Here is an 18,859-nt window from a genome sequence, read left to right as displayed (position 1 = left end):
AAAAATTAAATTGCTACCATTCAATCATGGACACACTAAAGGAATAGTATACCAATAGCAGAATGATTCCTGCTTAGTTAAAACAATTCCCTCAACCTCTTCTTCCACCCTAAAACCCTAATTTATTCTCTGCTGGAAAATTTTAAACTCAGTATGTTTTCTACTATGATTTGTGAGCTGCCCAGAGAACAATGTTGTTGGGCAGCTATATATTTATGAATAATGAATGAATAGATTTATTTATTGTTTTAGCCAATGGCCGTAACAATGTAAGTATCAATACAAAACATCTGGTAAAATACACATATGAAACATATGTGGGACATTAGGAATCTATCCCATGATGCATAGATAAAACCCTGAGTTTTCAAGAACTAATTAAAATAATTATAGAAATGTTGGAATTTATTTTGTTTTTTCATATATTTAGATTAAAATGTGCTCAGGTGAATCTCCCTTTGTTAGTAGAACTCGTGTGTTTTAGGAAGGCCATTCTTATCTTCGCTGCCGCTAATGCAAACAGGGCTACCCTGTAGGTGACGAGTTTATCTTTGTCTGCCAGTAGCCATCTTACCTTAAGTTCATCTGACTGGCCTTCTAATAACGACTGGAAGGGAGAGATGAACGTCAGCCTTGGTGAGTCGTATAGAGCGCAGTGTAATATATAGTGCTCCATGTCTTTTATTTGTCCTGACCCACATATGCACCGTCAATCTTCTAGTGGTTTTTTTGAATATCTGCCAACCAGATATTCAGTGGGCATCAGTTGGAATCTGAGTCGGGTATTTATGTATTTATTTGTAAGTATTTATACACTGCTTAATATTTTTTAAATCTCTAAGCAGTAATATATAAACAGTATAAATTATAGAAATAATAAATATACAGCAAATGTTTTGTTGGACATTATCATAGAAATAACATGATGATGAGAACAAGGAAAGTGATGTAACGTTTCCACAATCAGTTTGAGGAACTGTGTTTCCTTGTCTGATTACATTCAGTAGTTTTGTTTAAAGTTTTGTTTGTTTTATTGCAGTATAAAGTATCCAATATTAGAAGGGGTGTGAAGGCTTCCCACATTATTTGCACTTTTCCCCATAGCCTGGACCTTCTGCCTTTCACGCAGCCTCCCCCAGTAGACACTGGATCATATTCTTTCTCTTTGCAGGTGGTCTAGCAGGTTCCTGCTTCCCAGAGTCCTTGAGGCCAAGCCTATGAATAGCTCTGCACATGTGGCTGCCGATATAGTTTTGGCCCTTTGTTTAGACAATTTTTCTGCCCTTGCAAATTGGTGACATTTTTCCATGGTTAGACCTACCTCTCTCAGCAGTGTCCCCCTGAAGGCGAAGTTCTATATGTCACACACAATTCTGTCCCTGATTAGGGAGTCTTTTATGGCTCCAAAGTTACACGTGGAAGTCACGAGTTTTCAGTGTTGTGAAATAAGCATCTATTCCTTCCCCTTTCTGTTGTTTTAAAGTAAAAACCAATCTCTTTATATGGTCTCACTTGCTCTGGGTTCACAGAATGCATCAGACACTTCTATTAACTGTTTTAGAGTTCCAGGTTTCCCTGAAATCAGTGTTGCACTTAATTCACAGCCCTTCCACCCACCACACTAGACAGTAAAATATATTTATCTTTTTCTCCTCTTTATCAGCCATGATGACTGAATTCTTGTTTCCACTGCTTCCAGGCTCCTTGTGTTAAAATCCAGTTGGCCTGGAGCTTTATGGACTTCCATGCTTCTCACAATCTGCTTTAATCGCTGCTGGGGCCTGGATCGGTCTCTCTTCCTCACAAAAAAGTCTACTGCCGCAATGCTTTGTGCAACACTGTTTGTGTAATGAAAGAGTAACTCCCAACTTAATATGAACAGTGTCCTGTACTAAGATTGTTTCTTTACAGAGCAGTTACAGGGCCTGTTGTTCTGTACCTACCTCTATCCATCTCCCACTGACTCGACTTCATTTCCTGCTCCTCCTTCAAACTCCTTCCCCCTGTTATTGCTGGTTTTACTTCTGAGTTGTATATGTATTATAATAATTCGATCGTGTGGAAGGGTAAATTAGTTTCTTTCTGGTTTGCCCATAAAGCTGTTCCAGTTCCACATTGACCTGTATGTTTTTAAAAAAGAAAATAAATAAAAAGAAACTTATAATAGCTAAGAAGTATCTGATTAGTTTCAATTTTGTATATAGTTTTGCAGCAGTTCGTGGCTAAATTAAGTTTATTCCTTCTAATCCAGCCTCTGTGGATCATTTATAAACTTGCAAATACTACGTGGTGTCAGAAGATAAACTGAAAACAAAGCAGTGAATAATGGACAAACTGAAGCCTCCAGGGAATTTGGAAGGAAATGTCGCAGAGAACTGGAAAAGAAGGGAGCAAGGTTTTGAATTATCTTGTATTGCAAGTAGACCAGATAAGAATGAAGAGAGATTCCAGTCAGCATTGTTTCTGCATTTGGCAGGTGAAGAAGCAAGAGAAGTGTTTAATACTTTCCAGTTTGATGATGATGATGATGATGAAGATGAGTACAAAATTCAGGTTTTGTATTGTGTACCCAGAAGAAATGTTACTTATAAAAGGCACAAATTCTTCGGTAGAATACATAGTGAAGGGGGGAGGGTAGACCAATATGTGATTAATTTAAAGCACTCAGAGCTGTGAATTTGGGAAGCTGTATAAATATTTTAATAAAGATCACATAGTATGTGGCATTCAGACAGACTGAAAGCCAAATTATCTGATTAACCCTTGAACGTGCAGTGAATATATGCAGGGCAGCAGAAGTGGCTGCAAAATAGCTGAAAAACTTTGGGCCAGCAGAAAAGCAAATGGATGCCTTAAAGGACAAAAGTGTCTGAAAAGCTAAAAGTTAATCAGCCCAGAGAAAAGGAAGTGCCTCAGAGGTATGTAGACAAAGTAGAGGCCTGCTACAAGTGTGGCATCAGTCATGAAATAAATTTCAGCATATAGGAAATAGTGCAGAAGAAACTTGATCATTTTCCTAAAATGTGTAAACCTAGAGACAAAAATTTTCAATGCAAAGACATTTTCAGTAGAGGAAACAGCTAAAAATGATCATGATTTTGAATTCTACAGCTCTGGAAGCTGAATGGTTTGTGAATCTTCTCAAATGGTCACAATTATGTGTCTTCTAAAACTAACACAGAGGCACATGCAATGCAATGTCTTTAAAACCATAAAGCCTTGCAAGCTGAACCGCTTCAACATTCAAATGCCAGATTAATAAATCTAATTTGGGGGAAAACTGCAAGTGTCTGGTAAATGTAACCTGGACTTAATAGACCTTAGCTGGAATTTCAAGTAGTAGACTGTACTGGGTCTATGGGCCGTGACTAATTTAAACTTGGTGCAAGAGTTAATTAAAAGATCCCAGAAGATTAATGAGATGTTACAACATATTACAAAGATGCGTTTAAGGCCTGGGTTGTTTACCCAAGAAACACTCCATCAAAATCAATCCACATACACCACTTGTAATTCATGTACTTTAAAAGATTCCATCCTGTGGCACTAAGGGATCAAGTTCAAAAGGAACTTTTTTGTATGGAACAATTGGAAGTTATAGCTAAGGTAGAACCTACAGCGTGGGTTAATTCAACTGCGGTTGTAGATGAGCCTGGCTGAGAAAAAAAAGGGGAATATGTTTAGATCCCAGAAATAAGATCAGAGCAATTTTAAGAGAACATTTTCAAATGCCTACTAGAATGCCAAATAGAAGAAATTACCAGCAAGTTAGCAGTAGTTGATTCTGGCAGATTCAGCTGGATGACAAAAGTTCGATGCTATCTGCATTTAATACACCTTTCAGCAGCTACTGGTTTACAAGGTTACCATTTAATATCTCTTCAGCTCCAGAGGTCTGGTCCAACACACATTTGAGGGTATTGATGGGTTCACATGCTACATAGATGATAAGACCAAGCAGGAGCACAATGAGAGACTGAAGTGAGTTCTATACAGATGCCAAGAGAGAAACCTTAAATTGAACAAAGGGAAATGCACATTTGCCATGATTGGAATAACTGATCTCAGAGGACTATGGATGTGCTAGAATTCTGTCCAATTCAGAGTTGGTACTGAATTTTTCATTAATTTGCTTATTCTTTATAATTGCTGATTGGATTTTTATGTAGTGATTTTCTGTGGGTATTTTCAAAAACAGTTTTTTTTAAAAAAAGCTCCATTTCTAAAGTATCAAAATTAAAAATGATAATCTTATCAGTATTTTCTTTAAAAATATCAATATTTCCTTTAAAAATATCAATATTTTTGTGAGGGAAAAGAAAACATGGATTGGTAAAAACAGTGGCTAATGGACAAAGAACAAACTCAAATTGAACTCCGCCTTTTAGGTCAACAGAATGCTTTCGAAGCAGCATTGGCCATCAGATCCCATCCCTATCTAACCAAAGAAGGACTAAAACCAGATTAATCTAAAATAAAGCTGTAATGTTCAATGAAGAAAGCTGATCTCCAAAGATTTCTAGGAAAGGTCTAGCAAGGTTTATCTTGTTTACTGTTTTGACTAATATACATATTTTGCAAGCAATTTCTCCTAACATAATGCATTTGTGCAAATTGTTTTTACAAATATATTCATTTTTATGAACATTTTCCTCGTAACATGCAGTTTTGTAAACATAGCTTGGGGAACTGCATTGCGAAATTCAGATGAGCATTTATTTTGAAGGATGGCCGTGTTTTGGTTAGCGTATTTTGGAAAGTGTGGCTTCATATGTGGACTGAATTGAATTCCTCCCCCATCTCCACATGTAACACATGTCAAACCTACAGAAATAAAAACCAAAAAGAACTTATATTACATCATGAAAATCTGAAAAGACCTTGGCAGAAACTGGGAACGGACTGACTTGAATTTCAAAGGAAAGACTATCTACTTTTGGCTAATTATTATTCAAAACATGGGGAAATATGTTTGCCTGAGGACATTACAAGTAAATCTATATTCACAAGGCATGGTATACATGAAGAGGTTGTTGGTTATGCCTTCTGTTTGCTCTAGAGACTTCAAAGTGTTTGCTAAAGAGTAGGACTTTGTTCACAAAACATGCAGTCCCTTATTTCCTCGCACAGATGGAATGGCAGAAAGAGCTGTTCAAACAGTAAAGATTCTGAAGAAAGCTAGTCTGGATAACACAAATCTGTATCTTGGTCGATTGGATTATAGAACTGTACCTACAGGAAAGATAGCATCACCTGCACAACTTTTAATGGAGAGGTATTTGAGAACCATGCTGCCTGTCTCAGTACCATTGTTACAACCTCAGCAGGAACCAGGTGACATATAGGCAGACCTGAAGAGAAGGAAAAACCCCCCGAGATATTACTGTGACAAAAGTGAAAAGCCTTTACCTCCTTTGCAGGTGGTTGGCTTAGTTAACATTCATCCAAATGGAATGTGGAAAGCTTCAAGAGTGACTGGCAGTACCACATTTTAAGGACGTATCTCCAGGCCTGTAAAGAACCTTGTTTTCTTAACAATGTTAATATTTTGTTATTTAAATTTCTGTGCACTGTATTTTTTTTCTGATGTGTATTTTGTGTTTGTGTTTAGTTTTTTTCTTTTGTGAGCCACCTTGGGGGCCTTTTGGCCAAAAGGCGGTGTAGAAATAGAAGAAATAAATAAACAAATATGACCCCAAGTTCATATCTGGTTCAGACTGGTGATACGCCTGTCTGCAGGAGGAACAGAAGGCATCTACAAAGTACTCCTAGTTGTCAGCTGATGATGAGACAACCTAGACTGTAGATGGATTTCCATCAGACATAGACCAATCACAGCCTTAAGACAACAGAAGCAAAAGTTGTACCACAAAGTAGCCAGTCATTTTAGTGATTGCTTTTAAAGGTTTCTTATGTTGCTGTTCCCTGCCCTGATCTTGTGTAAGAAGGCAGTATATAAATAATTTTAGAAATAAAATAAATTGAGAGGGAGGATCTTTGACTCTGAGGTACCTGTGCCTACATCAAGAGGCAGGGCGATCACTAAACCAATTAGATATAGAGTATTTTAAAAAGTGGGGGTGGAGATAGGAATTAAAGTGATGTAGAAATGATTGTATGGCAGAAATAAGTTCTGGGCGAGACCAGCAAGGAAAGATAGCTAAGGAGCATCTGATTACTTTCTGTTTTGTATAGTTTTGCAGCAGCACACTGCTAAGTAAAACTTCTTCCTTATAATCCAGTCTCTGTGGATCATTTATAAACTTGCCAATATCACAGACTGCATAAAAATTCACTTTTAAATATACATTTCTATATTTATCTCAAAATATACATTCTATATATTTTGATAATTTTAAGAAAAGAACTGCATCAGAATACTTGGGAAATGCAAAAGTCAGTGGATAGCTAAGTTCCTATTTGTATATTGGTCTGGAAGGCACACACTGGGTCAATTCAAAGACTGGATTTGTCGAGTATTCCTATTCCTTCTCTCTGTCTCACTCTCTGTTGCCAGGAAGAGAGTTTCTTCTGGAGATTTGCCTTGTCAGAGTTTGACTGGCTGTGTTGCTCTGTCTGTTCTGTATGATTCTGTGTTATTGGATAGGAGTCATATAGCCTCACTGATCCTTTCCGGAAATGGTTTCTCAGTAATAGCTATTGCTGTTTTCTGCCTCCAGAGTGTTCCGCTTCCAAAATGTCCATTTTTTAAAAAAAGTTTGTTTGTGCATACCTCTTCCTTCACAAGAAGTGCAGTCCTACATTTGTAGTGAATGAAATATAAACAATCCATAAGAATTAATGTGGTAACAGCAATGTTGCAACTCTAAAAGCTATTAAATTAGACCCTTTAAATCTGACTCTCAGATTTAAAGCTACAATGAACTGTTTTACTTTCTTGAATATACAGCATTTCGGGTTCAAACAAATAGCCTGATCTCTGTACTCCATGCATTGGTAACTTTGAGGCTGGATTACTGCCATGTGCTCTATGTGGGGCTGCCCTTAGCCCTGGTTTGGAAGGTCCAGCTGGTGCAAAATGCAGTGGCCAGATTGCTGATGGGAGTATATGGCCAACAACATGTGACACTACTTTTAAAACATCTGCACTGGCTGCCCATCTGTTACCAAGCCAGGTTCAAGGTCCTTGTATTAATTTACAAAGCCCTAAACAACTTAGGTCCAGGGTATCTTAGGGACTGCCTGAACCCTTATATCCCAGCTCAATTACTGAGCTCTTCTGCAGGAGCGGTTTTGGTTGTCCCCTGAATTGGTGAAGCTCATTTGAAATTGAGCCTTCAATGTCATCAGCCCAGTTCTCTGGAATGCTCTGCCAACAGAGATTCAGCAGGCGCCTTCTGTTTTGACTTTTAAGTGCCTACTGAAACCTTTCTGTTATGCCAGGCTTATGCAGACAATTAAGAACATGCTTTTTTCGCAACAATTTTTAATACAGTAGGGCCCCGCTAATACGGCGGGTTAGGGACCAGGCCCCTGCTGTAAAGTGGAAATCGCCATAAAGCAGGGCCCCATAGACTATAATGGGCTGCGTCGTGTGAAAATGATGTCAAAATGGCACGCAATGGAAACCCCGCGCCGTATTAGCAGAACAAGCGCTGTAAGAGCGGGGCCTTTCTCTAATTGAAAACCGCCACATGAACGAAGCGCCATAAAGCGGAACACCGTAAAGCGGGGCCCTACTGTACTATGGTTCTTGTTTTAAACATCTTGTAAACCGCTTTGATTTTTTCTACAAAATAGCAGTATACAAATATAAATATAAATAAACAAAGGTGATACAAATGCATATATAAGAATATGTTTCTCTGTCTTCTATGGTACTGTGATGTCAAGAAAGGGGCTTGGGAGATGGCTAGACAGTAAGATGTTGATGGGTAGGCTGAACTGCAGAGGGTGAATGACAGAAATATCAGGTGGAACCTGATCAGTGTATATAATTCTGTGGTCAAAAATGTGCTCTTTCTTTAACAATATTTTAAAATGAGCTTATTATTGCTGTTGGTTAGAAAGGGGTGTGTGAACCACTCACTTCTAAAACATTTTAGGTTTTTACTAACTTGATTACAGTTGGTTAGAAATGATTTTGAGAACCCACTGCTGACTTGTCTTGCATGAAAAGAATAATGTGATAGTATTTTAACAGAGTTCATTCCATCAATTGTAATTCAACAACATCTTTTCATTTATCTTGCAGGGCGTGAAGTAGCCGACAGATGGTATAGTGAAATAAAAAATTACAACTTTCAGAGCCCAGGGTTTTCCTCTGGGACAGGTGAGTATGGGCTTGGCATTACTTATTTACAGATGGCATAAAGCAAACTTCTGGTTGCCTACAATATTTCAGAAATTAAGCTTTTTCATAAACATTTCATCTTCGTTGAGTAGAGAAGAAAGTATGCTATTCAAACTTCAGTAGGAAACAGGTGGAGGATAACCAATTTGACTCGCAGAACTGAGGAAGCTAAGACTTAGTAACATTTAAATCTTCCTCTTTCTCCTGTGCATGTAAAAGATGATGTCAGGTTGAAGGCAAAAGAGCACTGTTGAAATTTTTGCAGGCCCTTCCTGGTCTGGTTCTATTCTTGTTTCAGTTCCTCTGTTGCCTTCACCAAGCTTGGTTGGGCCTTCTCTGCTCCTTGGTTTCAGGCCTGTATTCTTTGTTCTGTTACTCTGTGTTTCTATATTACTGTTTTTCCTTGTTGACTTGTGTTTTTCTCCAAGTCCCCCCCCCAGTTAAAAAGGGAGCTTTTGTTTTTGTTTCCTCACCAGCAGCCATGCACCCTCCTAGCATCCCCCCGCCAGCCTCACAGCCTACTTCCACTCCTTCAGAGTGGGAACAGCAGTGGCAGCCACCTTCTCCTTCTGGTGGCTTCCCTGAGACTGGTGCCGCCACCTGGACCACATCGCAGCCTTGCAGGCCTCCCGACTACAACCGGCCTCTTCCCACGGGTCCACAGGAGAAACGTGTGACGGACAGTCTCCACTCTTAGAATCTTCCTCCCTGCCACTGAACTAGTGAGGAGGTGGGCAGGTGGCAAGTGGGGAAGTGGTGTTGGACCTCCCCTGACAGGCCTCAACTTAAGCAGGGCAGTGGCACCTTTTTGCCCAACATAAGGTTTTTCCACATACACCCCAAGTCTCCTAAGAACTGCCTCTGAGGCCTTTTGTCCCCATAAGCACTGCTGCGTGTTGCACCCATGGGGGAAGCAATCTGCAAATCAGATAACCCCTCTAAGAGGAAGAAACTGCTCCCCCCCAGCCAGCATCCGATTCAGCGTTGGAACCTCTATTCCTCCAGGGACCAGTTCCTTCATATCCTCTGGTGGCCCAGTCAGGGGTAGCAATGGCCTGCCCCTCTACCGGCAGGCACGAGGTGGCTGAGGCACAGGTTATGGTGGACAGGGTGGCTCGGGAAGGCAGGGCACCTGTTTCCAGCAAGACCACTGGACCCTGATAAGCAGTCAGGATCAACAGGCAAGGCCTCGCACGCTGCTACCTGCAGATCCCAAAGAGACCAAGAACCCCAATCTGATTAAGAAAGCAATCTTCCTCATCCGTCCTTGGGTTCCATTTTTTTACCAGCTCCTCTCCTGAACCCTTTGCAGGCTTTTTGGAGGAACCAGTACTTCTTCAACAGGCCCAAGAGGTCTGTGTGTGGGGGTACAGGCTGAAAATTTCTGGTGCTCAAACTCAGCCCATTCAATTATGCCTTTCAGCTCAATCGATTCAGCAGTTAAAGGAACAACTCAAGGACTCTTCTAATGGACTTGGCCAGAGACCTGTCTGCATCATCAGCCCATTCACGGCCCCTATCATAGGAAGCCGCAGCTCCTTTGCCCGCTCAGGCACCTCCTAGAAGACTGGAAATGCAGGATCCCTCTGTGGACCACACAGCTAACAATGTGCATCCACCACAGAACACAGCATCTCTGGATCCTCATGCCACTGCCCAGGGCAGGCACCTTCACCCTCCAGATGATGCTCCTCTAGACCCGGACACAGACTTAATGATCCTGGACAAAGAGGAATGGAGTAGGGATTCTGAATCTGAAGAGATTGCAACCACTAGGATTTTCAAGGAGCCGCACTTCCTCCCCCCTTCTGTGTAAGGCAATGGAAGCCCTGATGCTAACCTCTGCCGAGGGTCTGCCTGCCCCTTCTACTCCTAGGGTTTCAGCGGTGTGTCCTGACCCGAAACCCAAGTCTAGAGTCCTGAAGCTCCCTTTCCTACTTCCCAAAGTACTCAAGTCAGAGTTCGACATTCCATTACAATGCAAGAAGTCATTCTCGATTGCCAACAAATATTATACTCTGGAGCAACACATCATGGACCAACTGAAGGTCCCGCTGATAGATGCTCCCATTGTGAATTTACAGAATCCATCTTTGAACCCAAAGGACTCGGATGCTCATCTGAAAGATGCCACGGAGTGTAAAATGGATCAGGGTCTTCGAAGGATACATGCGGCTAGTTCAATCCGAGCAGCAGCAGCCTCCTTGGTATTTGCTCGAGCTTCCCTTCTGTGGTTGGAGGATCTGCTCGATGGACTGCAGCAGGACGTGGCCCCAGTACGCAAGTCCATACTCAAAGTCTCTTGGGCAGTAACTTTCATGGCAGATGCGTCTATGGATGCTATGCAGTTTGCAGCAAAATCCCTGGTGGCAGGCGTATTCACTAGAAGGACCCTATGGCTTCGACACTTGGAGGCAGACCCCATGACCTGCTCCAATCTCGCCTCCGAACCTTATGTGGGAGGCAAGCTATTCGGAGATGATGCCCTAGCAAATGTTTTGGAATCTAAGGAGAAGAGAAAATCAATGCCATCCTCCAGGAAAAGAAATGATAGGAAGTACTTTCGGTCTTCTTTCCACCCTTACTTGTCATCTCAGTCCTTTCGTGGTTCCAGGACATCCGGATGAGCGAAGGATGCCTGCTCCAGCCACCCATTCTGGAACAGACAGCACAATCAACCTAGGGCACAAAATTTCCCCAATCGCTCGGGCTTTGGTTCCCAGTTGCGGGGCAATAAGCATCAGTTTTGATGCCAACATTCTGCCAGTGGTGGGTTGTCTCCAATGCTTTGCTCACCGGTGGAAGGACACATCAGACCAATGGATATGACACACCCTCCGGTACGGCCTAAGGTTGGAGCTCACCTCCACCCCTCCGGCACAATTTATTCCATCCCCTCTGTCAGCTTCCCCAAACAAGAATGGGAAAGGCTCCTGCAGGAAATTTCCCATCGTGATACAGATTGTGGCTATAGAACCTGTCCTGCCAGGGGAGAGATTTTTGGGAAACTACTCTTTGTTCTTCACCATTGCAAAAAAAGATGGATCATTCAGGGTGGTACTGAATCTAAAGAACCTCAATGGATTCATAAAGTACCACAGGTTTTGCATGGACACCTTACTCTCAATCAAAGCAGCCCTGAGAAAGAGGGACTTTCTCTCCTTGATTGATCTGAAGGAAGCGTATCTCCACGTTCCTATATTTCCTCCCAATAGGCACTACCTCAGGTTTGTGGTGGGTCAAGACCATTTTCAATACAGGGCTATGCCGTTTGGCCTGTCGTCTGCCCCCAGGGTATTCATGAAAATCATGGTTGCCCTGGTGGCACACCTAAGGGCACCAGGGGTTCATCTCTTTCCCTATCTGGATGACTTCCTGATTCGATCCCCATCATTACACAAGGCCTGGGAAGACCTCCACGTCACCTTGGCGTGCCTGAAGGACCACAGCTTCCTAGTCAATGAACCCAAGAGTCAGCTCACAGCATAATTCATCTGGGAGCCACTATAGACTTGCGGAAGGGCACCTTAAGGTTATCCCAAGAAAGAATAAACAAGATACGAGTGATGGTGTCAAAAGTTCTGTCATCCAACTCAGCAGATCTGATGCAATCGGCTGCTCTCCTGGGGCTGATGGTGTCTACATTCCAAACTACGCGTTGGGCATGTCATCACTCTCAGGCACTTCAATGAGCCCTTCTGCCATTCCAAAGCAACATAGCTTCAAGGCACCACTGCAGAGTGGCACTGTCACCACAGGTATGTCGATCGCTACTTTGGTGGGTTCACGAACCCAAACTGTTGAGAGGAGTACTGTTTCAGGATCCTCCTTGAACCCTGATCATGTCGGACGCTGTCAGGCCCAGGATGTGACTCAGGAACCAGACCAACGGCTGTAGTTAATTCGTGTTTTATTAGGGTAATGTCCAAACAAAGACTGCGTTTTCTCATGAAGCAATACAGGGATACAGGTCCTGCGGCATTGGGAGAAAGTTGACAGAGCAAGGGACTTCTTCCCGCCTGTTCTTTAAGAAGGGGCCAAACGGGCGCGCAATCTTTCGCTCCTCCTTAACTGCCCCTCAGGTACTGCCCGCCTTCCCCCCCTTCTCCTGTCTTTTCAGCTGTCTGCGTGTGCGCGGTGAGGGGGGAAGCATCACCCCCTCCTCTTCTGAAGTTTCCGATTCCAGGATGGGGGATAGGGGAGGGGCTGATGGTAAACTGCCTCCCCGCTTTTCGGCTGTGAGCAGCCCTCCCTCTTTCCCCTCTTGCTCTGAGCCTGAAAGAGGGGGAGGCGTGAGAATGTCCAGGGAGGGCTCAGGCTCCCCGTTGCTAAGCGACCTTATCACTGGCAGTTCCTCTGTTTCGTCTTCGCTCCAAAGGGGGGAAGTTCCTCCCCCTTCCCTCTGCCATCCATCCGAATACTCTTCTCCCAACTCTCCGGGATCCAGCTCCCCGGGATTGGGACCCCAGCTCTGCCTTCCGACAGACGCCAGCCTATCAGGTGGGGCTATCTACGAGGGTCAGATGATACAGGGCACATGGTCTCTACAGGAATCCACTCTGCCAATCAATCTCCTCGAACTTCGAGCAGTCAGTCTGGCCGTCAGACACTTCGCAGAGTTCAGACAATTGGGGGCGGTGCTGATAAGGACAGCGTGTTGGCCAAATCTTACTTGAACTGTCAAGGGGGCACACATTCCTGCCACCTCCAGGAGGAGCCTCTCTCCTCTTTCAGTGGGTGGAAAACAGTGTGGATTTGATATCAGCAGAGTACATCAAGGGAAAGGACAACGACCAAGCAGACTGGCTCAGTCGAAATAAATTGGATCACTGAGAATGGATGCTTCACCCGGACTCCTTTCAACAGATAGTGACACGATTCGGCAGGGTTTGAGTGGACCTGTTTGCCACCAGCTGCAACAGACAGGTGAGGAGGTTCTTCTCCAGGTAGATGATGGCAGGAGCGGAGGGAATAGATGCCTTGGCATCCCCCTGGCCTTCAGGCAGACTGTATTTCTTTTCTCCACTCCCAATTATTCCCAAGGTAATACACAAGATCTGAACCAAAAACACATCAGTCCTCCTAGTAGCTCCCTGGTGGCCAAGACGTTCGTGGTTTCTGGATCTCCTCGATGTATGGAATTTGAGCAGAAGCGCCTCTTGATGAAAGGCATCCCTCCCCAAGCACTAGAAACCATTATGGCCTCTAGACATCCCTCCACAGTCAGAATATACGAGGGCACATGGAAGACCTTCTCATACTGGTCACAGAAGAAAGGAATTCTTCCACGGAAAGCGGGAATCATCGAGCTACTCTTTTTCCTGCAAGATGGCTTATCTGTGGGCCTCAGACCAAACACCCTGAGGCTCCAGGCTTTGGCATTATCATCCATACTCTCCAGGTCCCCGGACAATCCACTCAGCTCTCATCCTTTTATCAAGTGTTTCCTTAGGGGGGCAACCTTATCAGCGCCACCTACAGTCTACTGCTACCCTACATGGAACCTGCACAAAGTGTTAACAGCCCTTCAAAAACCTCCATTTGAGCTTTTAAGTCGAATTCCTTTGTCTGCTGTCCTTTAAGGTGTTGTTTCTTGTGGGCATCACTTCGGCCCGTAGGGTGTCTGATGAATGCCCTGTCTGTGCATAAACGTTTGTGTGTGTTCCATAAGGATAGAGTAGTCCTCTGCACAGTCCCTTCCTTTTTTCCCAAGGTCCTGTCCACCTTCCACTGCCAACAGGAACTGGTACTGCCATCCTTCTGTCCAAATCTGGTTCATCCCACAGAGAAGGCATGGCACTCACTTGATGTGAGGAGAGCCCTTAAAGTATATATTTCTAAGACTAGGTCATTTAGGAAAACAGATAATTTGTTTGTGTCTTTTCACCCAGCGTCTGTGGGGAACAAGGTTTCCACTTCCACATTAGCTAGATGGATCAAAGCATGCATCTCCTTGGCATATGCCTTTTAAGATTGGCCCAGCCAGCCAGCATAGTGGCTAACTCCACAAGAGCAGCCGCCACATCAGCAGCAATTTCACGCAATGCTCTTCTAACAGAGATCTGTAGGGCAGCTACGTGGGCCACTCCTAATACGTTCGTTAAACATTACAAGATAGATGCATATGCATCAGCTGAGGCACCTTTTTGGAGGAGAGTGCTACAGCACATCCTTTCAGACCACTAGAGTTTTGCAGCCCAGCGTTATTGCCACCCTACATGGGTCAGCTTTGGTATGTCCCACCTGATATCTTTTACATGCACAGGAGAAGAGACATTTGGTCTTACTGTGAAATCGGTCTTCTCTGTGCATGTCAAAAGAAGATATCAGGGCCACTCCCTAGGAAGGCTGGGCTGACGTGGCAAGCACAAATAGGCCTTTAGCAGAGAGTGTATGAGTATTGTCATCTACTTCTGTTAGTGTGTTCTTCCTATTCTTTTCCTTGTTTATTGGCTTGTCATGGAGAAACTGAAATTAGACCAGGACCGGACCAGGAAGGGTCTGCAAAAAATTCAGCAGTGCTCTTTTGCCTACAAGCTACCCACCTGATATCATCTTTTGACATGCACAGAGAAGACCGATTTCACGGTAAGACCAAACGTCTCTTCTAACACCATAATTTAAAAAGACATTGATTCTAAAAACTCATTCATAGTATATTTTTTTAGTAAATGGTGGAGATACTACTTAGAGACTTTGCTTTAGAAGTTTTGCTAATTGCATTGAATTAACTTGTGTGCTGGCTTGCCCTTCTTTCGAGTTTTATTTTGAGAAATTACAGGTGCTATTTTGGTTGATATGAGCACAGAGTTCTCAGCAGTTTTTAAATTTAATTTGTACCAAGCATATTTGAAAATCACAAGGTAAAGAAACTAAAAATGCCATGCTTTTTTTTTTTAACCCCGAAGAGAGGGCCTTTGGGTTTGTTTTCATACTAATCCATCACAATTTGATAACTGAATTTAATGTAGCATGAAAACCAGTTTGGCTCGGTGAACAGGATCTGAGAGACAAAGATTTATTCATTTCTGCCATGGATTCAGTGACTTACTGAAGGTCATACACTATCTTCCAGGCGCAGTTCTCTAGCTATAATATTTGAATAATAGTGACTTGGGATTGGTTAAACTTTCATGTTCAACATTTTAGGTCAGTTCGCATAATCAGCTGTGAGACATCAGATGTTGAGTAATCAAGTGACATACGCCATGCATGTTCCAAAGCAGCCCTTATTGCCCGTGATGATTTTGAGGGGCACTTCTACAGCTTTAATTAAAGTACTATAAGTCAGCCTTTCCCAACGTTTAGGTCCTCGGAGCTGCTGGATTACAGTCCCCATCATTCCTGACCATTGGCTTTGCTGGCTGAGGCTGATGGGAGTTGTAGTCCAACAGCATCTAGGGACCCAAAGGTTGGGAAAGGCTGAATAAGTCATAAATAGCATCACCTTGGGTTTGTTTGCACATAGAGTAACTCCAGTGTTGAAATGAATAAGAACTCCTTTGCAGCTGGGTCCCTGCCCCCTATGCAGTACATAAGGCAAATGCAAATGATATACAAAGAAATGTTAGGAGGGGACTTGAATGGAGTCATTTCAGCTCAGATATATAGATCACAAAGTAGTAACTCAACTGTATACCTCCTTAAAGTGTTCATGTCGTTTCAAACTGTCCAAAAATCGAAACATACCGGACCTCTATAATAAGAGAAATAAAAAACTTAACGGTTAAATTACCTATTGACCTATTGGTTATTTTCTTGGGTTATGTGAAAGGCACAATACTATCAGATGACAGAGAAGTGGTATCACTTTTATAACGGACAGCACGATGGACTAAAAGGAAAAAATAATATTAATGAATGGCTTTTAAGGATACAGAATAGGGAGATAAGAAGGCTTTGATTTCCATTCCAACCCATGTTTGTTGCTGTATTTCATTCATTTCAGTGCAAAAGAAACAGTGCCAATGGGGGAGGGGGGAATTGTATTTACATATCATTTGCAGATTGAAAACAATGACGATGAAAAGTGATTGTATTAGCTGGGTTGATTTCCATTCCAGACATGGGTGAACATTGGCAATTTCTGCTTCTATTTCTGTTGGAATTCTCCAACATCCCTGTTATGGGACATGATTTATATGGCTAAGCTCATAAACATAATTAGAGTCAGAGAGGGGAGACTGAAACAATCAATTGATAGAGAAACTGAGTCTATTTATACATTGCTGAATTAATAAAGTTCAAGATTCAGTTGAATGAATGAATATTATGTTTATAAACCATTCTTCAGCTTACAGTCACAGGTTGGGGTGCAAAGATAAAACCACTCCAAACTTAATAAAACTATTGAAAATTAAAGGTACAATATCATACAACAATAGTACAATGGGGGAAATGTATCAGATTGATCACAACCATCCTACTCTCTCCAAAAGCTTGGCACAAAATTTGCATCTTTACCTGTCATCTAAATGAATGGAGTGAAGTGGCAAGATGTACCTCAGCGGGAATTCTGAGCCACTTCTCCAGGTCCCTGTTGAGTCTCAGTCCCTTCTGGGTGTACTTTAATATGGGACCTTTTATATTTGTACCGACTTTCTTTTGCATATTTATTTAGTTACCCAAGGCCTGCAGCCTAACTGGACTGGGCCTCTCTGTCAACATTCTGGCCACCTGCCCTGGGTCTCTTGCCATCCTGCTTGTGGACCTAAATCCCCTTCCTTTAGTACACCTTACAAAAGGATATGGGCCAGCACAGGTGGAGCACTTATGCCTAGAGAGACAGGGGTTCCTGGCACAAAAATTCCTTAGTGCCAACAGTGCCAGGCACGGTTGAACACGTGTAAGTATAAAAGTACTTTTTCTGAAGGGTGCCTTTCTTTTTATGTTCAAATATGTGAAATGTTTCCTCATTCTAGACATTTGGCTAACCAGATGTCCAATAGAAGAGTGCAAGCAGGACCTGAATGCAAGAGCGCTCTCTCCTCCTGCAACTGGTATACAGAAGCAGACTGCCTCTGATATAGAGGCAGAGCATAGTCATTGGGGCTAGTAGCCATTGAATCCTCCATGAATTTGTCTAATCCTCTGTTAAAGCCATCCAAGCTGGTGGCCACCACTGACTCTTGTGGGAGCAAATTCCATAGTCTAAGTATGCACTGCATGAAGAAGCATTTCCTCTTATCTGTCCTGAATCTTCCAACATTCAGCTTCATTGGATGTTCATGAGTCCTAGCGTTATGAGGAAGAAAAGATTTTCTTCCTATCTATTCTCCATGCCATGCATAATTTTACACACTTCTATCATGTCACCTCTTACTCGCTTTTTCTCTAAACTAAAAAGCCCCAAATGCTGCACCTTTTCCTCATAGGAGAGTTGCTCCATCCTCTTGATCATTTTGGTTGCCCCTTTCTGAAACCTTTTTAGCTCTACAAGATCCTTTTTGTGGTGAGGTGACCAGAACTGTACACAGTATTCCAAATGTGGCCACACCATAGATTTGTATAAAGGCATTATGAAATTGGGAATTTTATTTTCAGTTCCTCTCCTAATGATCCCTAGCATGGAAGTTGCCTTTTTCACAGCTGCTGCACACTGGGTTGACATCTTATCGAGCCATCCACTGTGACCCCAAGGTCTCCTTCCTTGTCAGTCATTGCCAGTTCAGACCACATGAGCCTATATGTGAAATTAACATATTTTGCTCCAATACACATTACATTTGTTTACATTGAATTGCATTTACCATTTTACTGCCCATTCACTCAGTTGGGAGAGGTCCTTTTGGAGCTCTTTACAATCCCTTTTTGTTTTAAAAATCCTTGGGGGACTCCACTTTCTATATCCCTCCATTGGGAGAACTGTCCGTTTATTCCTACTCTCTGCTTTCTGCTTCTTAACCAATTCCTTATCCACAAGAGGACCTCTCCTCTTATTCCATGACTGCTAAGCTTCCTCAGAAGTCTTTGGTGAGGTACCTTGTCAAACGCTTTTTGAGAGACCAAGTACACTATGTCCACTGGATCACCTCAGTCTATATGCTTGTTGATGCTCTCAAAGAACTCTAATAGGTTAATGAGACAGGACTTACCCTTGCGGAAGCCATACTGATTCTACTCCAGCAAGGCTCGCTCTTCTATATCCCTGGTTATTTTTGACAATACTTTCTACAAGTTTTTCCAGGACAGACATTAGGCTAACCAGCCTGTAATTTCTGGGATCCCATTTGTCAGTTTTTAATTTTGTCTATTAAGCCTAGAACTTCATCTCTTGTCACCATTATTTGCCTCAATTCCTCAGGCTCCCTCCCTGCAAAAATTAGTTCAGACACGGGGACCAGCCCTATATCCTTCACTGTGAAGCAAATGCACATAATTCATTTAGTGTCTCTGCAATCTCCTTATCCTGCTTTAGCACATCTTTGACTCCCTTGTCATCCAAGGGTCCAACCGTCTCCTGCTTTGAATGTATTTAAAGATTTTGTTGTTGGTGGTGGTTTTTAGCAATGTATTCCTCAAATTCTATTTTCTTCCATTTCTTTT

General features: G+C 42.6%; 1 protein-coding gene across 4 annotated transcripts in view; it reads left to right on the top strand.

Annotated features, from left to right (window-relative positions):
* GLIPR2 (GLI pathogenesis related 2) overlaps positions 1-18,859 on the top strand; it is a 56,540-nt gene that overhangs the window by 26,560 nt on the left and 11,121 nt on the right. Inside the window, exons 4-5 of one of the 4 annotated variants that reach the window (XR_009758504.1) lie at positions 566-636; positions 2,252-2,472. Coding sequence is in view for 1 of the 4 variants with exons in the window: in XM_061590673.1 (XP_061446657.1) it covers positions 8,216-8,293 (78 nt within the window). In the remaining 3 variants the exon portion in view is untranslated. Of the gene's footprint in view, positions 1-565; positions 637-1,171; positions 2,107-2,251; positions 2,473-8,215; positions 8,294-18,859 lie in introns of those variants that run through there. The other 3 variants (XR_009758503.1, XR_009758502.1, XM_061590673.1) reach the window with 3 other exon arrangements.

Source organism: Rhineura floridana, chromosome 11 (genome assembly GCF_030035675.1).
Source record: "Rhineura floridana isolate rRhiFlo1 chromosome 11, rRhiFlo1.hap2, whole genome shotgun sequence".
NCBI classification, from domain to species: Eukaryota; Metazoa; Chordata; class Lepidosauria; order Squamata; family Rhineuridae; genus Rhineura; species Rhineura floridana.
This window is presented reverse-complemented; position numbering and strand designations above follow the sequence as displayed.